The sequence below is a fragment of the Anguilla rostrata genome, chromosome 9 (assembly GCF_018555375.3).
Source record: "Anguilla rostrata isolate EN2019 chromosome 9, ASM1855537v3, whole genome shotgun sequence".
Taxonomy (NCBI): domain Eukaryota; kingdom Metazoa; phylum Chordata; class Actinopteri; order Anguilliformes; family Anguillidae; genus Anguilla; species Anguilla rostrata.
Window position 1 is genome coordinate 48740286 of NC_057941.1, and position 17919 is coordinate 48758204.

At 47.6% G+C, this 17919-nt stretch overlaps 1 protein-coding gene across 1 annotated transcript in view; it reads right to left on the minus strand.

Moving 5' to 3' along the window:
- LOC135264030 (1,4-alpha-glucan-branching enzyme-like) overlaps positions 1–17919 on the minus strand; it is a 151559-nt gene that overhangs the window by 34133 nt on the left and 99507 nt on the right. Inside the window, exon 13 of the mRNA XM_064352604.1 lies at positions 217–401. Within this exon, the coding sequence (XP_064208674.1) occupies positions 217–401 (185 nt within the window). The remainder of the gene's footprint in view (positions 1–216; positions 402–17919) is intronic.

The window sequence follows — 17919 nt, forward strand, 5'->3', positions numbered from 1 at the left end:
CCCAGTCTGCAACCAGACACAAAAGCACAAATGAGTCCAACACGATAGCAAGCCTGTGTGCATGCATGTTGTGCATGTGATTGTGTGTACATACAAACTCAAGCTTGTGTCCATGTGTTTGTCTCTGCATGCTTGCGTGTGTGTGCGCGCACATCCACACGCGTCAGTGCACACGTACTGCGCACACATACACGCACGTGCTCGTTTTGGACTTACAGGAGCGGAGGAGAGCCAGCCGTACTTGTCCTCGGTGCGGTTCATGTCGCGGTCGAAGGCGTACAGCTGCCTGTAGCGCAGGTGCTCCGCGTCCACCAGGTTGTACTGCCGCCGGGCGTACAGGTAACTCTCCTTGTTCCCTTTCCGGGGGAAGTCCAGCCACTCCGGGTGACCGAACTCGTTGCCTGCAATTCGACGGCACAAGGACAACTAATTTCAGTACCGTCCCTGTCAACAACTACTAAAAACAATAAAGTTCAGATCCTTGAATTGTTCGAACCGTTAAAGGTGGAGGCCAAATACATAACTTTGAAGACCTTGAAGCCTTTACTGACTTGGGCTTTTTAAAAATTTTTTTTATTTATTTATTTTTTTTTTTACAAACGTTTAATAGGCTTCTCCCATTTTTCAGGCTAAAAAAGGTATTTTAAATTACCTAATAATCAAGTAAGTGATCTAATTGGAACACTCGTTATGTTTGTTCGACAAGAGCTTACTGAATGATACATTTCCTTCTCAGTCACTTGCTATTTTTGGCCTCTTTTGTGAAATGTGAAATCAAACATTTTCTCTCATTGTGTTCTTCAGCAAGAGTACAAAGATATGCCCCTTGTAGAATTCTGACAGTATTTTAGTGTTTTTGATCAGTGAGAAGTGTGACTTTTTGCAGGCCTTGTTTACATCAGCAATAATACAAAACTATACAAAATTAGACCTTCATGAACCAAAACTGCATGCGTCTGTCCACAAGTTGAGGGTCTGTGTGGAGGTGGGGGGGGGGGGGGGGGGTGTGGGTAGGCTGTAGTATAATAGTTATAGAAGTGTGCGCATAACTTAAAAGCTATAGGTTCAGTAGCCAGCTAGAGCACTGCATTACCCCTGAGCACGGTAATCGACCTGAAGTGCTTCAGTAAATTATCCAGATGTATGAACGGGCTGTATCTTAAAACGTCCTCTGTGTAAGCAGCTCTGGATAAAAGCTTCTGCTAACCACGTCATATCTCTGAGGTTCCGCTGCGTAAAGAAGGGGATTGTGGGATTCGTTTTTGGATGAGGCCCAATGTGCACCGTGCATCGATGCTTAGGCACCTCATAGATGCTGGCTACATTGAGCATTCATCTAACCAGATCTGGGTCAAATGCGTATTTGTTTCGGATTCAAATACGTTTCTGTGCTCTGTTGATCTTGCCTGGTATAATTGAGCCCGCCAATTTTGAGAGTATTTCATTGGTTCCAATACACCAGACAAGATCAGTAAAGCGCAGAAAAGTATTTGAATCCAAAACAAATACGTATTTGACCCAGGTCTGCATCTACATTAGCTTAACTGATCTAGAACAGAACATCATCAGTTGAGGAACAAAATGGAACATGCTCCGATTCCCTGGTACCGTCACCTCCCTGTTCATGAGCAGAATGACCGACAAGGCCATTAGATAGATCTTAAACTTTAAAAAGAAAAGTTAATTATTAAACACCTATTAAAATTTAAACGTAAAAAAAGGAATAATTTAATAGGTACAGCCAGCGGTAGATTAACATTGGCTTGAAAAATGTTTATTAAAATTCCATATAAATGATGCTACTACTACTACCACTGTTATTATTAAACAGTTTATTAATCCTTCATTAGACGCAATAAACGTCTCAGTGCCTTTTTATTATCCTGGGATTACCTCTCTTGCTCACCTGGGACTGCAAGGGCGCCATTTTCTTTTCCGTGGCCTGTTCTGTTTGTTGGGTCAGAGCAATACGAATTATCTACATCTTGATCTATTCATTTTCCCTTCACCTGAATTCTGATTAAGTCCCTGAACACTACGCACCGTGTTTTTTTTTAATGTCGTGTACACATTGTGTACAACCTTCTGTCTCCCCATTTTCCCTTACCTGATAAACCCCCCAGAAAACACCACTTAGCGGCAGCTAACTTTTCTTAGCCACCGATTAAAAGCACTTCAAGGCTCCAAATTTAGCGAAACAGAATTACGCAGCGTATTGGAACAATGGGATCCCTAAACTTCCGCTGGAAAACCTCGCTCCGCGGCGAACGCGAGTTACGTCGGCGGGAGACGCCGGTATCGTTTCCGTGGGAACGGCAAAGGTGGCGTACAGATCGGGTATGAAAAGGGGGATATATCACACAAAGCGTCCGACAGGCCCGACTCCGTAAATTAAGTCAAAGACTCAAACGAGAGGCTAACTTTGCGTCTCTTCACCCTTTTAACCCCTCCTCTCCGGCGTACGTGAATCTCAGATTATTACCGCTCGCCGCGTTCTGAATGAAGAAGCAACAATGAACGCCCCCAGCTGGCGGGGGGCGGGGGGGCGGGGGGCGGAGGCAGAGATAACGGATTCACGCCGCGGCTCGCAGATTTAGAGGTGAGAGCTGAAGTCAAAGTTTTAAAAAAAGAAGAAGAAGAAGAAAAAGAAGGAAACAGAAGAAAAAAAGAGAGAAAGCAGCAGAATAGATAAAGACACCGAAAGGTGAGAAAGTTCTCAGCTAAGTCTGTTTTGTCGATATCACCGCAATCGTTTCCCGTAACTTACTGACTTTTTTTGGGGGGGGGGTTGGCAGGGGGGAGGGTAGAAAATTATAAATGCCTAGGAGTTCTCGGATGGAGAGGCGTTTGTCTCTCTGTACGTCAGCCTGCGGTTCATTTTGGCCGGGGGCGGGGGGCTGACAGGTTGGAAGGCTGCTCAGAGAGAGAGAGAGAGATGAAGTCTCAGCTCATTGTTTGACGGGCTCGGATCAATAACCCGACTCGCTCTTTCCCCCGACGCCCGAGCAGCAAGGCTGCAGCCGCGGCACGAGGAGGGGCTGGAAAGAGCCAAACCCTGAAGAAGCTTCCAGAGAGGAGCGAGCGCTAAGGGGGCTAAACTGCAGCTCCCTGCTACGCAACCATTGACCCTACTTCAAACAATAGACACATTTTTATTATAAATAAATTAATTAATAAACAATGAAGACCTGAGTTTTGTTTCTCTGGCCAGAATTCTGACTACTCTGCCTGAGCAGGAAACTGCAGTATGTAAATAGAGTAAGCGCAAATATTTCATAAAAGAAAGAGGTCAATTTTACAGTGACTCCCAAAAAAGGAAACCTGAGTGTGTTCTGACGGCTCAGGAATTATGGGACTCAGGCCTATTACTGTTGTATAATACAGGGATACGTGGATATGGATGTTCAGGGTTCAAATAGCTTGCACATGTACTGTATTCCCTCCCTTGAAAATCTATATCTCGTATATGTCATATAACCTTAGGGGAAAGCCAGCAGATTCTATTGGTCTGTAAATAATCTCGCCCTGCAAAGAGACCACCTCAAAATCCCCAACGCTAACCCAAGCCCTACAGGATCCTCCAGGAATGGAGACACCTTTTCCGAAGGAGCTGATTGGTCAAAGGGCGGTGCTTTTACACGTTTCAATCCGTCAGCCTGAACATAACCTGAACCTGGACCAGGTTAACCGTGCAGCATACGTTACCATGGCGATACACCCTGACTGAAAGCGAGCCAGCTTCATAACGTGAGAAACCCAAGGGTCAAAGCTTAAATTAGCTTGCAAACCCCACAATCTCGCTTTGTCGTGCACCCCTCCGGGCTAAATGCCACCTGTCGGCTCAAAGGAAAAGAGAAGGCCAAAAGCTTTGAGAAGGAAAAAGGCCTTGACCCCTCTGTCACAAGCTAATACACTGTACTTTTCCTCACATTCTCTGTGAACAGCTCTGACCTTGACTGGAGACACCATGACCTTGTTCTTTTGGAGTCTTTTCAGGGGCCTCAGGCACAGGTACGCAGCCTTGGCTTCAGGCAGGTTTGGGTTGGCTGTACTCCCAGGAAATTAAGAGAACCACACTTAATAGCCACGGAAATAATACAACAAGCTATTGTCGCAACAAAGAAAATCGACTTGTTTTACATCGTCAGTGAATAAACTAAAGACTATTCACTGAAGTATTTTTAAATAGCCGATTTTAGCAGTTCATTTTCTGCCCCCCAGAAGATTTCTGGTGGCATGCATGCATGTGTGTGTGTGTGTATATGCAGGTATGTAAGTAATTACGTATTGACAGTACAAATCTTTATTTGTATGTGCTGCATATCTGCAGGTAAACAACTATTCTCTGCTGCCGCGGTGAAGCACCTCACTCAGCATAAAAGACGGCCCTGAAACAGGAAGTGCTTCCCGTAGCTCCCTCTCTCTCCCTCTCCCTCTCTCTCTCCCTACCTCTCCCTCTCTCTCTCTCCCTCCCTCCCTCCCTCCCCTCTCCCTCTCTCTCTCTCTCTCCCTCCCTCTCTCTCTCTCTCTCTCTCCCTCTCCTCTCTTTCTCATTCGCCCTCTCTCTCTCTCTCCCTCTCCCTCTCCCTCTCCCTCTCTCCTGCTCTCTCTCCCTCTCTCTCTCCCTCTCTCTCTCTCTCAGGGTTTTCACCAGGCTCATAATCACTGCTGATCTGGAGTGATGTTCAAAGCCGCTCTCTCAGCTTTGGTCAGCTACAAGACCGCCAGTTACCGCTCAGACGGAATTTAAAACTGTCTGAATGAAAAATAAATTCATTAATATTACACAGTGCTCTCCTGTTCTTCTTCTTCCCCTCCCTCCCTCCCTCCCTCCCTCTGTTCTTTCAGGTGTAACAAGCTGCAAGGTAGAGATTAGATGCTCTTTGAATTTTGTATCTCTTCGGGGGCTGCCGTGGACAGAACCCCCCCCCCCCCCCCCCCCCCCGGCTCCAGAACCCTACGGATCGCTGGGCAACAAAGCACCCAGAACGAAAGAGCGATTACATCATCGTCAAATGATCGTTTTTCTCAGCAGATATCCTTATATAAACTGCACATTTGTACTAGTTACCATGTACAGCCAACCAACTAAAAAAAACCGTACAGATAAGGTAGAATACTCATTATGTAGCAGTTATCCATAGCCATGAACACATTAAGTCCAGTTCACACAGTAAGCATAGGCCAGGTCAGAGAGTAATGTCAAGTCAAACTAGGAGGCATTAACGCTAGTAATGTAACTCAACACAGTGTCGATGCGGTTTTAATCGCCAAGGCCATACAAAGCTTCAGCCCGAAGGCCTTCCTCACTGTCAGCCGAGGACAGCACCGAGATGACATCACTGCCAGTTACCCAGCGAGACCCTCTGCTAACCGCTAATGCAGCTGTGCCCCGCCTCCTCCATTTTAACGCCACGGGCACCCTCACGCCGTATAATGGGCCAAGCAGGTTTCCGGCGGGTGGAAAATCAGCGTCGGCTTCTTCTCTGGGTCATTAAGAGTGAAAGCGGCATGACTTCGGCCAGCGCCCCCTACAGGCGGCCTCCTCGACAAAGCCACAGCAGAGGGAAAACTGTGTGCCATTAAATCTAATCGTATGCTTGAAAATTATTTTATTTTATTTTTTTCAAAAATCTTTCACCTTTCCCTCCCCCCCCTCTTGAATGTGAATGTTCATGAAAGTCATTTAACACGGTCAGGCAAGATTTGAGTAGAAAATCTGAAAAGATAAATGTTGCAACCTTCACCGTGATTTCAAGGGGTTCTCAGAAACCTTTTATATTCTGTCAGCGGGACCGGGTCAATGGCAGACCTGCTGCTAGACTCAGAAAGACGGAAAATGGAGAAAAAAAAATAATAATAATAAAAATAAATCAGAACAGAATAAAAATAATTTTCCCTTAAATTTTCCTTCCTGTGGGAAGCAGAAGCAAAGAAAAGAGTGTTATTATGGGGATTTTAAAAGATGTTGGCTTGGATTCAGTGAATATTTGTCCTTAACTTGCCCTCTCATTTCAAGTCAAGTGTCCATTTTTCTTCTCTTCAATTGCAGTTATAATTTAAGTGACCATGAAACAAACTTGTCAACCTATGTTTTTTTTCCAGTCCTAAACTTGATTCTTAATCGAACCCAAGGCTGTATTCATTTATTTCTACATGGTTACACACTTGTATGTTTATTTTATTACTTTTAATTTATTTCAGAATGCAGAGGGGAAAAAGTACGAAAATAAATGCTGGATTTCGTTAAAAACCTCATTCACATCTGTAGTCCATGAGCAGATGAAGAAACATTGTTTCCCTAACACAGCCAGGCAAGGTGTTCCCATAATGCACAGAGAGAGAAAAAAATCTGTTTGGCAATGTGGAGAGGGTTCAGACAGTGACAGCTGTTTGTGAAGAAATGTATCAAACACCTGTTTCACAGGTGCGGTCCGCCTTTGGAGCTGTCTACACGGAATTCCCCTGACGGATTGTCTGGTAATTGGGAGGACCTGCTATACCAGCATGCACAGCAGTGCGCTGCGTCCGCGCGCAACTTTCCCAGATGTCCCGCGGAAGCTATTTGCACATTTGGAAGAAAAAAAAAGAAAAAAAATTGGAAAGCAAACAATGGAGGACTGAGAAGAAACACTGACGGACTTGTGCAAGGCACTGGTCATGTAGCGGGACGGTCAGGGAACTTCTTCAAGGTGGTTTGGTTCGATGGGCACCGCCGTTGTACCCTTGGGCAAGCTACTTAACCTGAATGCCCGTGAACGTGACAGTATGAATGCAAATGGAGCAACGGCACTGTATATGCTGAGACTCATCATCGATCGACGGATCAATGAGCTGATTAAAAATGTAAAAGCAAATGAGTGCCCTTGACAGGAGCCGAGTCTGCCATCGCGCCCCCCGCCCGCCCCCCCCACCCAAAACCTGACGGGCCGAGGTGTCTACAGGGGCGGAGAATGCCCGTAATGAGCCCACCGGCGTGCCCGCTTTTTGTTTAACCGACGCTTCGTCTGCGTTTCGCTCGAACCAGTCTCTTAATTAAAGCAAAGGGAGAGGTCGCAAAGAGCGCGGCGCTCTCGACCCCTCTCTCCCTCTAGAGGGCGCCACCTCCTCAACTCTCAGACGCAAGTGAACCTAGCCAGCACCAGCCGTCTGTTTCAATCGCTATCTCTTTCTTTTCGTGCTCATTTGCTCGCTCCCCTTCTTCCTGATCCCCCTTTCGTTAACGCGACGACGTTCCTCGCGAATACTGGCCGACTGAAATGACTCAAAGACCCCCTGCTCTTTTTCATTTGGACTCTTCTTTGCTCGCTGAAACACAACAGTAGTTCAAGGCTGAATTTCAAGCTCAAAGCGAATTAGCGTGCTGTACTGTTACCCAGCATCTAACATTGCCTTCTCGGTTTTGTCACAGGGAAGTCATGACTGCAGCCTTTGAAAACCAGCAGGCTTGTATAAAGCCCAAGGATGCCTCTGACATTGGAGGCTTTCTCGGTACTTTCAAAGCCAGTATCGATCCTGCTGGTTGGTGAAGTATTAGCACTTTTAGTTTGGCTAAAAACCTACTTGCACTGTGCCCACAGACACTATACAGGTAGAATTATGCTGGTCATCCATGCCTATGAAGTGTAAGCTTATAAAAGAGAAGGCTCTCTAGTGTTCAGAGAGCCTTCATGCAGAAACTGTTTTTTTCTCTGTGTGAACTCTCCTATTTGGCCAAATAAATGTTTGAACTGGATATTGTGTGAAAGTCTATTTGACTCTTCTCATTGAACTTGGAGATCTAGAGAATTTCCGCCACAGTCCTTACCATCACTAATTTTATTTCTCACAATACAAATTATGCCAAAACATAGTGGTTCCTTAATACATTTTTACATCATCAGTGTTGTGTCTGGCAACCAGCTTGGACAGCATGTCAAAAATGATGTCATCACCTCGTACTGAGCCTCCCCTTCGCGAATTAAGAAGACGCTTAATCACCGTCAATTACAGCGCATTTATACAGAGACAAGGTTATCGCGCAAATAAATAAATAAATAAATAAATGAAAGCGCCCAGCCGTCAAACTCAGAAGCAGCCTCTTCCTGTGCTCTTGGAAGAACCTTTCACAGAGACAGCTAAAGTACCACTGGCGTAGGTCGCAGTAGGAAGAAAACACACTTTGATGAATTTATTTACAGAAGCGTGCCTGTCGAGCGCAAAAGACACATCTCCCACGGTAAACTCGAGCAGAGGGGAGCAGGAATATTTCGCTGCACTCCAGCCTCCAGCGGGGGGGGGGGGGTAATTTAAGACCCTGCACCTCCAGCAAAATACCCGGGCGGGGCACGGACATCAATGCGCCATTTATTTAGGTGGTTCGGTTTTTCCAGCGCCGAAGTTACTCCAAAGCAAGCGAGGAAACCATCTTGAGTGACAATTACACACGACAATGCCCTGATTACGGAAGAGTGCACTCGCGAACCTGGCATCGCGGGAAGGAAAAACAAAATTAACTAATGACTGCAGCGATGAAAAAGGCATTAATTGCTCTGAGAGAGCAATAGAGAGTTTGAGAGAGAGGGGGGAGAGCGAGAGAGAGGGGAGAGAGGAAGAGAGAGAGGAGAAAGGGAGAGAGTGAGAGAGAGGAAAAGAGAGAGAAGAGAGGGAAGAGAGAGAGAGAGAGAGAGAATAAGTGGTCTATAAGAAAAACTGAGGAAGAGTGGATGGGGGGGTTGGGGCCTGTTTTTTCTTCTCAGTAACTTTGGAGCTCCACATCTATGGAACACAGCCAATGAGTCCCGTGTGCATTAGGTGAGATGTGCCAGTTCTTTCAAATTCCATTAAACACCGAACAAACACGTCCCTTTTGCCTCCCTTCTAAACAGGAACGACCGCTTTTAGAGGTTTCTCAGAGCTGTCACGGTCACAGTCAGCTAATACCGTTGGGAAATGTTTATTAATTAAGTGCTGTTTTTCTGGTCCTCTGAGCACTACCAAGTGCAACAACACACCCCTGCGCTATTTTATTTCAACATAATGAAGCTCTTGATTTCACAGATTCACAAAAAAATAACAATAGCCAATGATTGTTAGGCAAAAGGGAACTTTTTGAAAAGTTACTACGAGTTAGATGTAAAAGTTATAATGAGGCAGTAGCACCATTAAAGTGTATCTAGTTGATTGCCCACTGTGCATTTACTCACTGACCACATCAAATAACATTTTTGTTTTTTTACTGATTTTTCCAATTTCATTTATAAAAATGTTTTGAGCATGAGCGTGTGTGCGCGCGTGCACCCGTGTGTGTGTGTGTGTGTGTGTGTGTATGAGCACGTGTGTTTGTCTGTGAAAAAGCAACAGACACAGAGTGTACATATAATGGGGTTCTGGGCACTGTTCAGGCACTGTTGTAGTGTATGGATGGGCCCCATGGTCTGGTATTGAATCGGGAGTGTGCCAGTGCCAACTGTGGCTGGCAGCCTGGTAGGGTGGCAGTTGAGCCAATTGTGAGTCGTCACATGGGGTAGACAGCTGCTTTTTAAGGGATGGGGGGGTGGGGGTGGGGGGGTGAGGGGCTTCAGCTGGCTGGGACGATCGCATCGGATTGTGCACCAACGACCCCTGCTGGTCGATCGAGCTACTGCAAGTCTACTGATTGATCTTCACATTAATCATCTTACTCTGCTGTCTGTGTGTGGGCCTGACTTGGGAACTGTGGTGTGACTGTCAGTGGAGGAGAGGATAACAGAGGAGGAGAGGGAAGAGGAGGGGAGAGGAGAGGAGAGGAGGGCAGGGGAAAGGAGAGGAGAGGAGAAGAGGGGTGAGGAGAAGAGGGGAGAGGAGAGAAGACAGCGCATGCTAGTATCTCCTCCGAAGCATGTGAGGACAGCGCAGAATGCAGAAACGAGTGCTTTTGTATTTCCACTGTGAAGCGTCTTTGTGACAGCGTCTCCGCAGAAAGCGCTACACAAATAAAACCGAATCGAATCGGTGAAGACAAAACCGGCCGTTCTACACTTCCTTATGGGGAAAAGCATAAAGAATGCTAACGTCAACAAAGTAGCCAATAGGCTACTGAGGTGGCGGGGTCGTTAAGAAAAGGTGCTTGTCACAGCGCTGACCCAACAGTGCCGACACGGAGGGCCCCCGGCCCCCGCCAAATCGCTAATCACGGACACCCCGGCAGTTCCCCAGCGGCGGCGCGCGATTGGCCCGTCCTGTCGGGGGTGAAAGGTCGGTGTAATTTGGCAGCGCTTCCTTCCTCCGGTTACTGCTGCATCGGGTTCCGCCCGGCAACAGCGGCCAGGAGCCCGCAGCCCAGCAGCTGTGGCCTGCGAGGTCTTTGTCTCTCCCCTCTCCGCTAACACCGCGCGGCCTGTGGTGTAACACCGTGGAAAGGGACACATTTCAAAACACACTGCCTCTTGTACGGTGGCACAGTATTAACAAACAGCACAGTATTAGGAATTAGGTAAATGGCACAGTATTAGGCATTACATAAATGTCACAGTATTAGGCATTAGGTAAATGGCACAGTATTAGGCATTAGGTAAATGGCACAGTATTAGGCATTAGGTAAATGGCACAGTATTAACCTGAGACAGTTGTCAACTCCATATTGAAGAGAAAAAGTTAGTTTAAAAAACTTTTCTTTTTTTTTTTAAATCAGAGCCAAGCAAAAGCCACCTTTTTGCTCATTTGAACGCCTGTCCAGATGTCAGATCTGTGATGATTAACGACATCACAGATCTAACCTCTGTACAGTCACAGAAAGCTGATGTGAAAAACATAGGACAGGCGTTTCTTCAGCATCTGTACAGAACCAGCTGCTATAAAGGGGGGAGGGGGGGGGCAGCAAAACAGGGTGGGGCTCCACACTTCATCTCCTCGGCCGAGCGGAACATCCAGAACAAACACGCCGTCTGTCTCAGCGAGAGGTCGGATATTGGGGTCCAAAGCAAAGCTCCCCCCCCCGGACGCGGTGGAGCTTTGATCCGGAGGACCCTCATTATCGGCTAACCGCCGCCGCTGAGGTCATTCCACGTTAGCACGTTAGCGGCGAGCGACGCGCGCGCTTCCCTTCGAAGCCCGGCCGCCGCGGGGGCGACGACCGCCGATGCAGCTAACGAGCTAGCCTCGTTTCCTCGCCGAGCACGTCTCCGATCGTTGGGTCGAGGGGGGGGGGAGAGGTGGAGAGGGGACCCCCCTGGGACTTATGAAGGGAAGTGAGGGGGCGAGAGAGGAACACGGTCTCCTTTCATTTTCGATTCTTCCGTCGTTCACGCCGTTCAGAAACCGTGGCTACCAGCAGGACAATAACCTCCAAGGCCACGGTAGCACGTAGCTCAATAGCCCGCGTCTCATTCAGCTCCGCGCTAACGCGTTAGCCTCACCGCTATTCACAACTTCTCACCGAAGCACACCCGGTCACAAAAGGAATTGTCACAAACGTCATTACCGCTATTTCTTATTTACACGAGAACGGTATTTTCGAGCGTTCGCTCGAGGCCATTTCACGGTAACATTCGCTTTGTCGGGAACGCCGCCATATTCAGCGTGAGAGCGTGATTTATGGATGCGAATATTCCGCAGTCTTTACAGCTGAGGCTCTGTAAAGCAGCAAATGCAAAGCAGCTCGGGCTAGGGAAAGGAGAATAAATACAGTGTACAGGGACGGCTTGCTTACAGCCACAATCAGAGTATAAGTCCAGAAGGTTATTCATGTAGGCAAAGACATGAGACATGTAGGCAAATCTAAAACACATCTAAATCACTATCTATGAAGTGTTGTGAGAGATACTGATCACCAATACTGCAGCATATTAATTACTTCATCTAGTTTTTTTTTATTTTTATTTGAAAACATTATATATTTTGTTTTCTTTTTAATTACACTTGTTTTTTTTCTTCTTCTTCTTCTCCAAGTTAGAAATGAGCTCATCAGCGACAACGGAGCCGAAATTATTAAAGGTCTCACCGATCAGTCTAGGATGACAATGTCAGAACATTCTGGAAACACGCCCTGCTCTCGCGGTGCAGAAACAATCAAACCGAACAACAGGCGATGAGCATAATGTGGATTAAATGAAATGCTTTCGCGTTAAAGCTGAGTGGAGAGGAAAGATTAATGAGAAAAAAGCCGGGGAGAAATCAGAATTTACCTTAAGGAGAGTAACTGATCGTGATTTAGAGCGAATTATAGAGAGTAATTGCTTTTTGCTAATTATTATTATTGTGTGGTTTCTTCAAATGGCAAAGAACAATGAATATTTTTTCCATGCAGACCAGAGTTGGCATCAATTCCATTTCAGTGGAGTCAAATCAAGAAATTGTCATAATAATGAAAAATATTATGTTCTTTGACAATTTTTAAATTAACAAATTGAACTTGTTACTTTTTTTCTTAATTGACCAGTCCTGACTCCTGATGTGGATAGCAACACGCAATTATCTCTCGTCTCAAATTTTGGAAAGGTAGCGCTGGAAAAAACAAGATACTGTATGTTAGAAAGTGTAATGACACATCATTTATTTATTGATTTATTTATTCATTAGTTTTCCTGTTTTTTTGTGTGCTCTGTTCCTTTGGACATTGGGACACAGATTATAGTTGAGCAAATGTATGGTCCTGTACATAACATGCACAACTGTCAGTTCCATATTTATGAAATGAATATAAATAACACAAGTTGTTATTATATATAAACAACTATTTAATCTGTCATCTCTTCCCTCCATTAAGCTTGAATCAACTTTTTATGCGAGAGCGTCTAACTGAATCCTCGCCTATTCCGCACACTGTCTGCTGAAAAGCTTCCAAAACGGAAATTAGTCTAGCTGTGCCAAAATGCGAAGTTGGAAATTATGCCCCACGATTCCCATCAAGAGACAAAAACAAACATGGGGATGTGGTTATCCTCTTATAAACGAGAGGAGGAGACGTAAATAAGCACCCTTCCTCAGTCTCGCAGTCCCTGTGATTGACATGTGAACGCTTCCCTAATTTTAATTTCCATGTGGCCTTTGGCTGATTTATAAGTGCGTCTAACAAGGTCAGAAAAACAGCGCAAGAACTTGAATATCAATTACCGCACAGACGAATCTGAGTCAATTGTAGAGACAAGCACAAATTTAAAAAAAATACAAAAATTTTTTTGTGTATATTTCATCCATTGAGCGAAGCTAGCTGTTATACCTAGCGTCAAGCTAGCGGATATGATTTGAAGGGCAGTCAGAAAATCGGGTGGACAGAAGCCATCTGTGGGACCCTGAGTGGACCAGTGAATACCGTAAAGGTGCTTCCCACAAACGTAGGCCCGATCCTACTGCCTAAACATCACAGACCCCAGCTTTGGCTATGTCATCTAGCTGACTATGACCTTCAGTGGTGGGAAGGAATCACTAACCAACTGTGACTTACAGTGTTGGGAAGGAACCACTAACCAACTGTGACTTACAGTGTTGGGAAGGAACCACTAACCAACTGTGACTTACAGTGTTGGGAAGGAACCACTAACCAACTGTGACTTACAGTGTTGGGAAGGAACCACTAACCAACTGTGACTTACAGTGTTGGGAAGGAACCACTAACCAACTGTGACTTGCAGAGGTGGGAAGGAATTGGCTTCCACCGATTGTGATTTGGGTACGTTGTATTTAGGACGGGGTCCCACACTGTCGCAGCAATAGTCCCTTCCAACAAGGCATCAAGCACCCCCAGGCTACCAGTGTCATAAGCTCACCAACTCTACCATTACATTACATTACATTACATTACAGGCATTTAGCAGACGCTCTTATCCAGAGCGACGTACAACAAGTGATGTACATAGCTCAGAAACTAGACGCAAGCTCAAATTTCCAAAAACTTCTTCAGCCGGTTCCATTTTGCGTAAGGTCTCTGGCTTCAGAACAGGCAGTTAAAACGATATCTGGGGCGAGTGTATCCCAGTAATGACCTGATTATGGACATCGTGTACTGTAGATTTAGCGGTTTCTGCTCTATGGAGTTTTCCAGGCTGAGATGCACCCTTTTAGCCTCGTCCCAGGAGCTGGTAAACATGGCGGTATGTACAGAGCCTCGAGAGAGAGCGGACACGCGGCCCGGACGCTCGCCAGTAATTAGCACCGAGCGCCGGGGGTGGGATCGATGGTGTTTGTTTAAACGAACCGGGGCAGCCGGAGATCGAGATCGATGGCGGGTGTCCTCTGATCCGACAGCCCTGCGCAAACACCTACTGTATGCAGATCCGCCTCGCCGCGGCCCGACCTTCTGCTCGCGAACACACACACCCCGCACCCCACCCCCCTGCCCCCAAACTCTCAGAATGCAGTAAAAAAAAAAAAACACTTCTCAAAAACCCCGCCACCGTGTCAGAGCAACCGAGCGGCGTCGGACCAGATCCGTCGTTACCACGGCGATACGCGGGAGTCACAAGGGGCCGCGACGGAGGGGATCCGCTATTTCTCCATGGCGATTAGAGAGCGTACGCTGCGCAAATCGCTTGAGTAAAACACCTGCGGTGTAGCGTAAAGATATTTCACAGCGGTACGTTTGTGCGAAAATACGGAGAAGGATATTCCAGAAGGGTCTCGAGGAGGGTGCGGAAAGTTTCGTGCGGGTCAGGCGAAACGGCGGTTCCTGCAGGCGGGGCTTCCTCCCGCTCGGCACGTCCGATCGATCCCCTCGCCCGAGCGGCCTGCTCGCGATTCGCAACCCGACGAACGACTCCGTCCCCCGTTTACCCATCGACGTGGCCTGACACCACGGCCGTGATGGGGGGGCACCCTCCCCCCCCCCCCCCCCCTTTCCTCCTCCTCCATTATCCCCAATGTTCCTTCAGATGCGTTTCGAAGAGCACCCGTCCCCCCCACACAATTAAAAAAAACAGAGGGTGTCTGTCAGCCTCTGAGGGATGGGGGAACATTTTGAGCCTTTTATTTAATTACTGTTTTTGGCGTACCTCACAAAAACGACCAACCAAGCGTAATAGGAGGCTTTTATCCAGGCTAACGTTAAGCATCAATAATGGATATAGAGTCTACTCAGGCGGACAGAAACCTTGAATTGTGTCAAAACACACGCTGTACTTTTCTTTTTGTTATTGCACATTGCATTTCGGACGCCACACGATCTGTTTGGGGCGGCAGTGCAGCATAATGGGTAAGGAACTGGTCTTGTGACCTGAAAGTCACAGGCTCAACTTCCAGGTAGGAAACTGCTGTTGTACCCTTGAGCGAGGTGCTTAACCTGCATTGCTTCAGTACATATACAGCTGCATAAATGGATGCAGTGTAACTGCTATGTAAAAGTTGTGTAAGTCGCTCTGGATAAGAGCGTCTGCTAAATGCCTGTAATGTAATTTAATGTTTGCATGGGCTCTTCTCTGTGACATCAAAGAGCACAGACCCTGCGTTTATTAGGCAACCACTCCCAGGCCAATCTCCGGATCTCATCACAAATTCCTCCATTAACAGATTAACCATCGGTTTCTCTTCAGAAGCACATGAAACACCCATCTCTTTTGATAAAGGCTAACACTGTCACGGTTTCTTCACAGGCAGACAAATATGTTTTCTCCCCCTTTAAGAAAAGTCTATTTGCCCTTTCCCAATGCGTGTCATCACACTTGGTGGATTTGTAAACCCCCCCACTGCCTACTCAAAAAGAAAAAAAGAAAAAAGAAAAATCTGAATTCTGCTTCCCAGGGAGAGAGAGAGAGAGAGAGAGAGAGAGAGGAAAAAAAGACGAAATGTATGCGTTTTAAAATGGAACCCCCACCGAAGCCTCCTTCACTTTATTGACACAGTGCTTTTCCATTTCTCCGGTACGCTGGGAAATTGAGTTTTTTTTTGCTCCCTGCGTTCCCTGCTCCACTGAGGACTGACTGACACGCAGGTAATGGAACAGAATTACACAGGTAGAACCCCCGCTCCCCCCCTCCCACGCACTCACCCCTGCCCCCCTCTCCCCCCCCCTCCCCCTCACGGGGTGTTTAAAAACACATCAGCGTTTCGGCGTGGAGCCAGCGTGCCGACCAAGCAATCAATCGGGCTCCTCCCCCCTGTTCCGAATGAAGACTTTCTCTCCGTCTGACGGAGAGCTGCGCAGTCAATGTCACGCTGTGCGACGTTGAGACCCCCCCCCCTTTACCTCGAGAGGGGGTACTCACGAGACGGCAGTCCCCCCAGCAACCAGCGGCTCCCTCCGAAATCTGAGGGCCCCGAGATTCTCTACAGGGGCTAGAGGGGATAGCATCGAGCTGTGGGCAGCAGCATCCAAAAAACAGCGCTTGATGCCTGGCCCTTTAGCCAGGGGTCCTCCAGAAAGGGCCGTTCTCGGTGGCAGCTGTTGTTCCAACAGAGCGGTTCACACACCTCATTTCTTCTAATCTACCATTAGAGTCTTTGCTAAGCACCTTGAAAAGTACATCACATTACGTTACATTTATTTGGCAGATGCTTTTATCCAAAGCGATGTAGAATAAGTGCGTACCATAAGGCAGAATCGGTAGAATCAGGTGCGTGGCTGCTTGGTTGAGACTAAAGCCTGTAGCCACACCGGCCCTTTCTGGATAAGACTCAGGACCCCGGCTTTAAAATGTAAGCGGTGTAAATCATAAGAGCGTTCGCCAATGTCCAAATGCTATCGTACGGGGGGCGAGTGGCGGCCCTCACTGTTAGTCCCCGTTAAAGTTGCAGTTTGGGTGAGTACACGTGCTCGTCACCGGGTGGCGCTACAGAGCCACGGCCGGCCCAGCCTGCGCTTCCTCGCTCCGACGGCCGAGGCGGACGATGCGCACAGCCGGGCCCAATCCGCTCCTCGTTAACTCGTTAACCAATCCCTGCGCCCCTCCCCGCCATGCGTCACCGGTTCCGCCGTTTAACGAGCCCCCCGGTCAGCCCCTTTACCGCCAGGCCCGTCTGGTCTTTAACGAGTCCCAGGACCCCACCCCAAACCCCCCCCTCCCACACACACCCCCCCCATCCCCAAATCAATCAATGAGCGGCCCTCAAACTCATCACAGACGACGCTCCGCCCTGCGTGAGCACAGCCGGGGATGTCAGCCGGCTGGAGTGTAATTGATTTTGTGGCAGAGACCCAGAGAAAGCCGCGTTCCTCCCCGCGTTCCCCGAGGAACATACAGATCCTGCGAATGCACAACAACCTCACAACATGGGGGGGGTGGGGTGTGGTGGGGAGGGGTTGGGTGTGTGGGCGGGGGGCAACAAGTTCCTTTACAATGAACGGACAACTGGGTAAATATGTAAAACTGTGGGCTGTCGGTCTGGGTTAGGGCATCTATTGAGCAAAGGAGTGAATAAACAAGAGCAGGGCAACCTGCCAGTGGAAGCTTCCAAAAAAGCAAGTTAAAGTACAGAACGTGAAGACATCCTGTGTAAACGCACTTGTTGACCCCCGCCCACACACCTGCTTCAGAACAGTTCACTCGGGGGGGGGGGGGGGGGTAGGTGTGTGGGCGGGGGGCAACAAGTACGTTTACACAGGATGTCCTCACGTGCCGTACTTAAACGTGCTTTTTTGGAAACCCCCCCACTGGCGGGTTTCCCCGCTCTTGTTTATTCACTCGTTTGGTCAATAGATGCCCTAACCCAGACCGACAGCTCACAGTTTTACACATTCATCCATTTGTCGGCTCATTCATTATTACTGAAGCAATTCAAGTTATGCGCCAAGGCAAGGTACTCAAGGGTAAAGCAGGCAGTATACTCCAAATGACGTTCCAACTTTTTCTCAAAAGCGAACCACCGGCAAACCTGCCGCCAAGCACCGTTGTCAGTGCACTCAATACAAGTTCCACGTTCTTAGTTTTGTGTCACTCCATGCTCTCTGGCCAATCAAAAATGGCGCAACCATGTGATATTCGGATGGACCGATTGCAAATGGAGGGAGGTCTGCAGTCTGGTGGGCTGTCC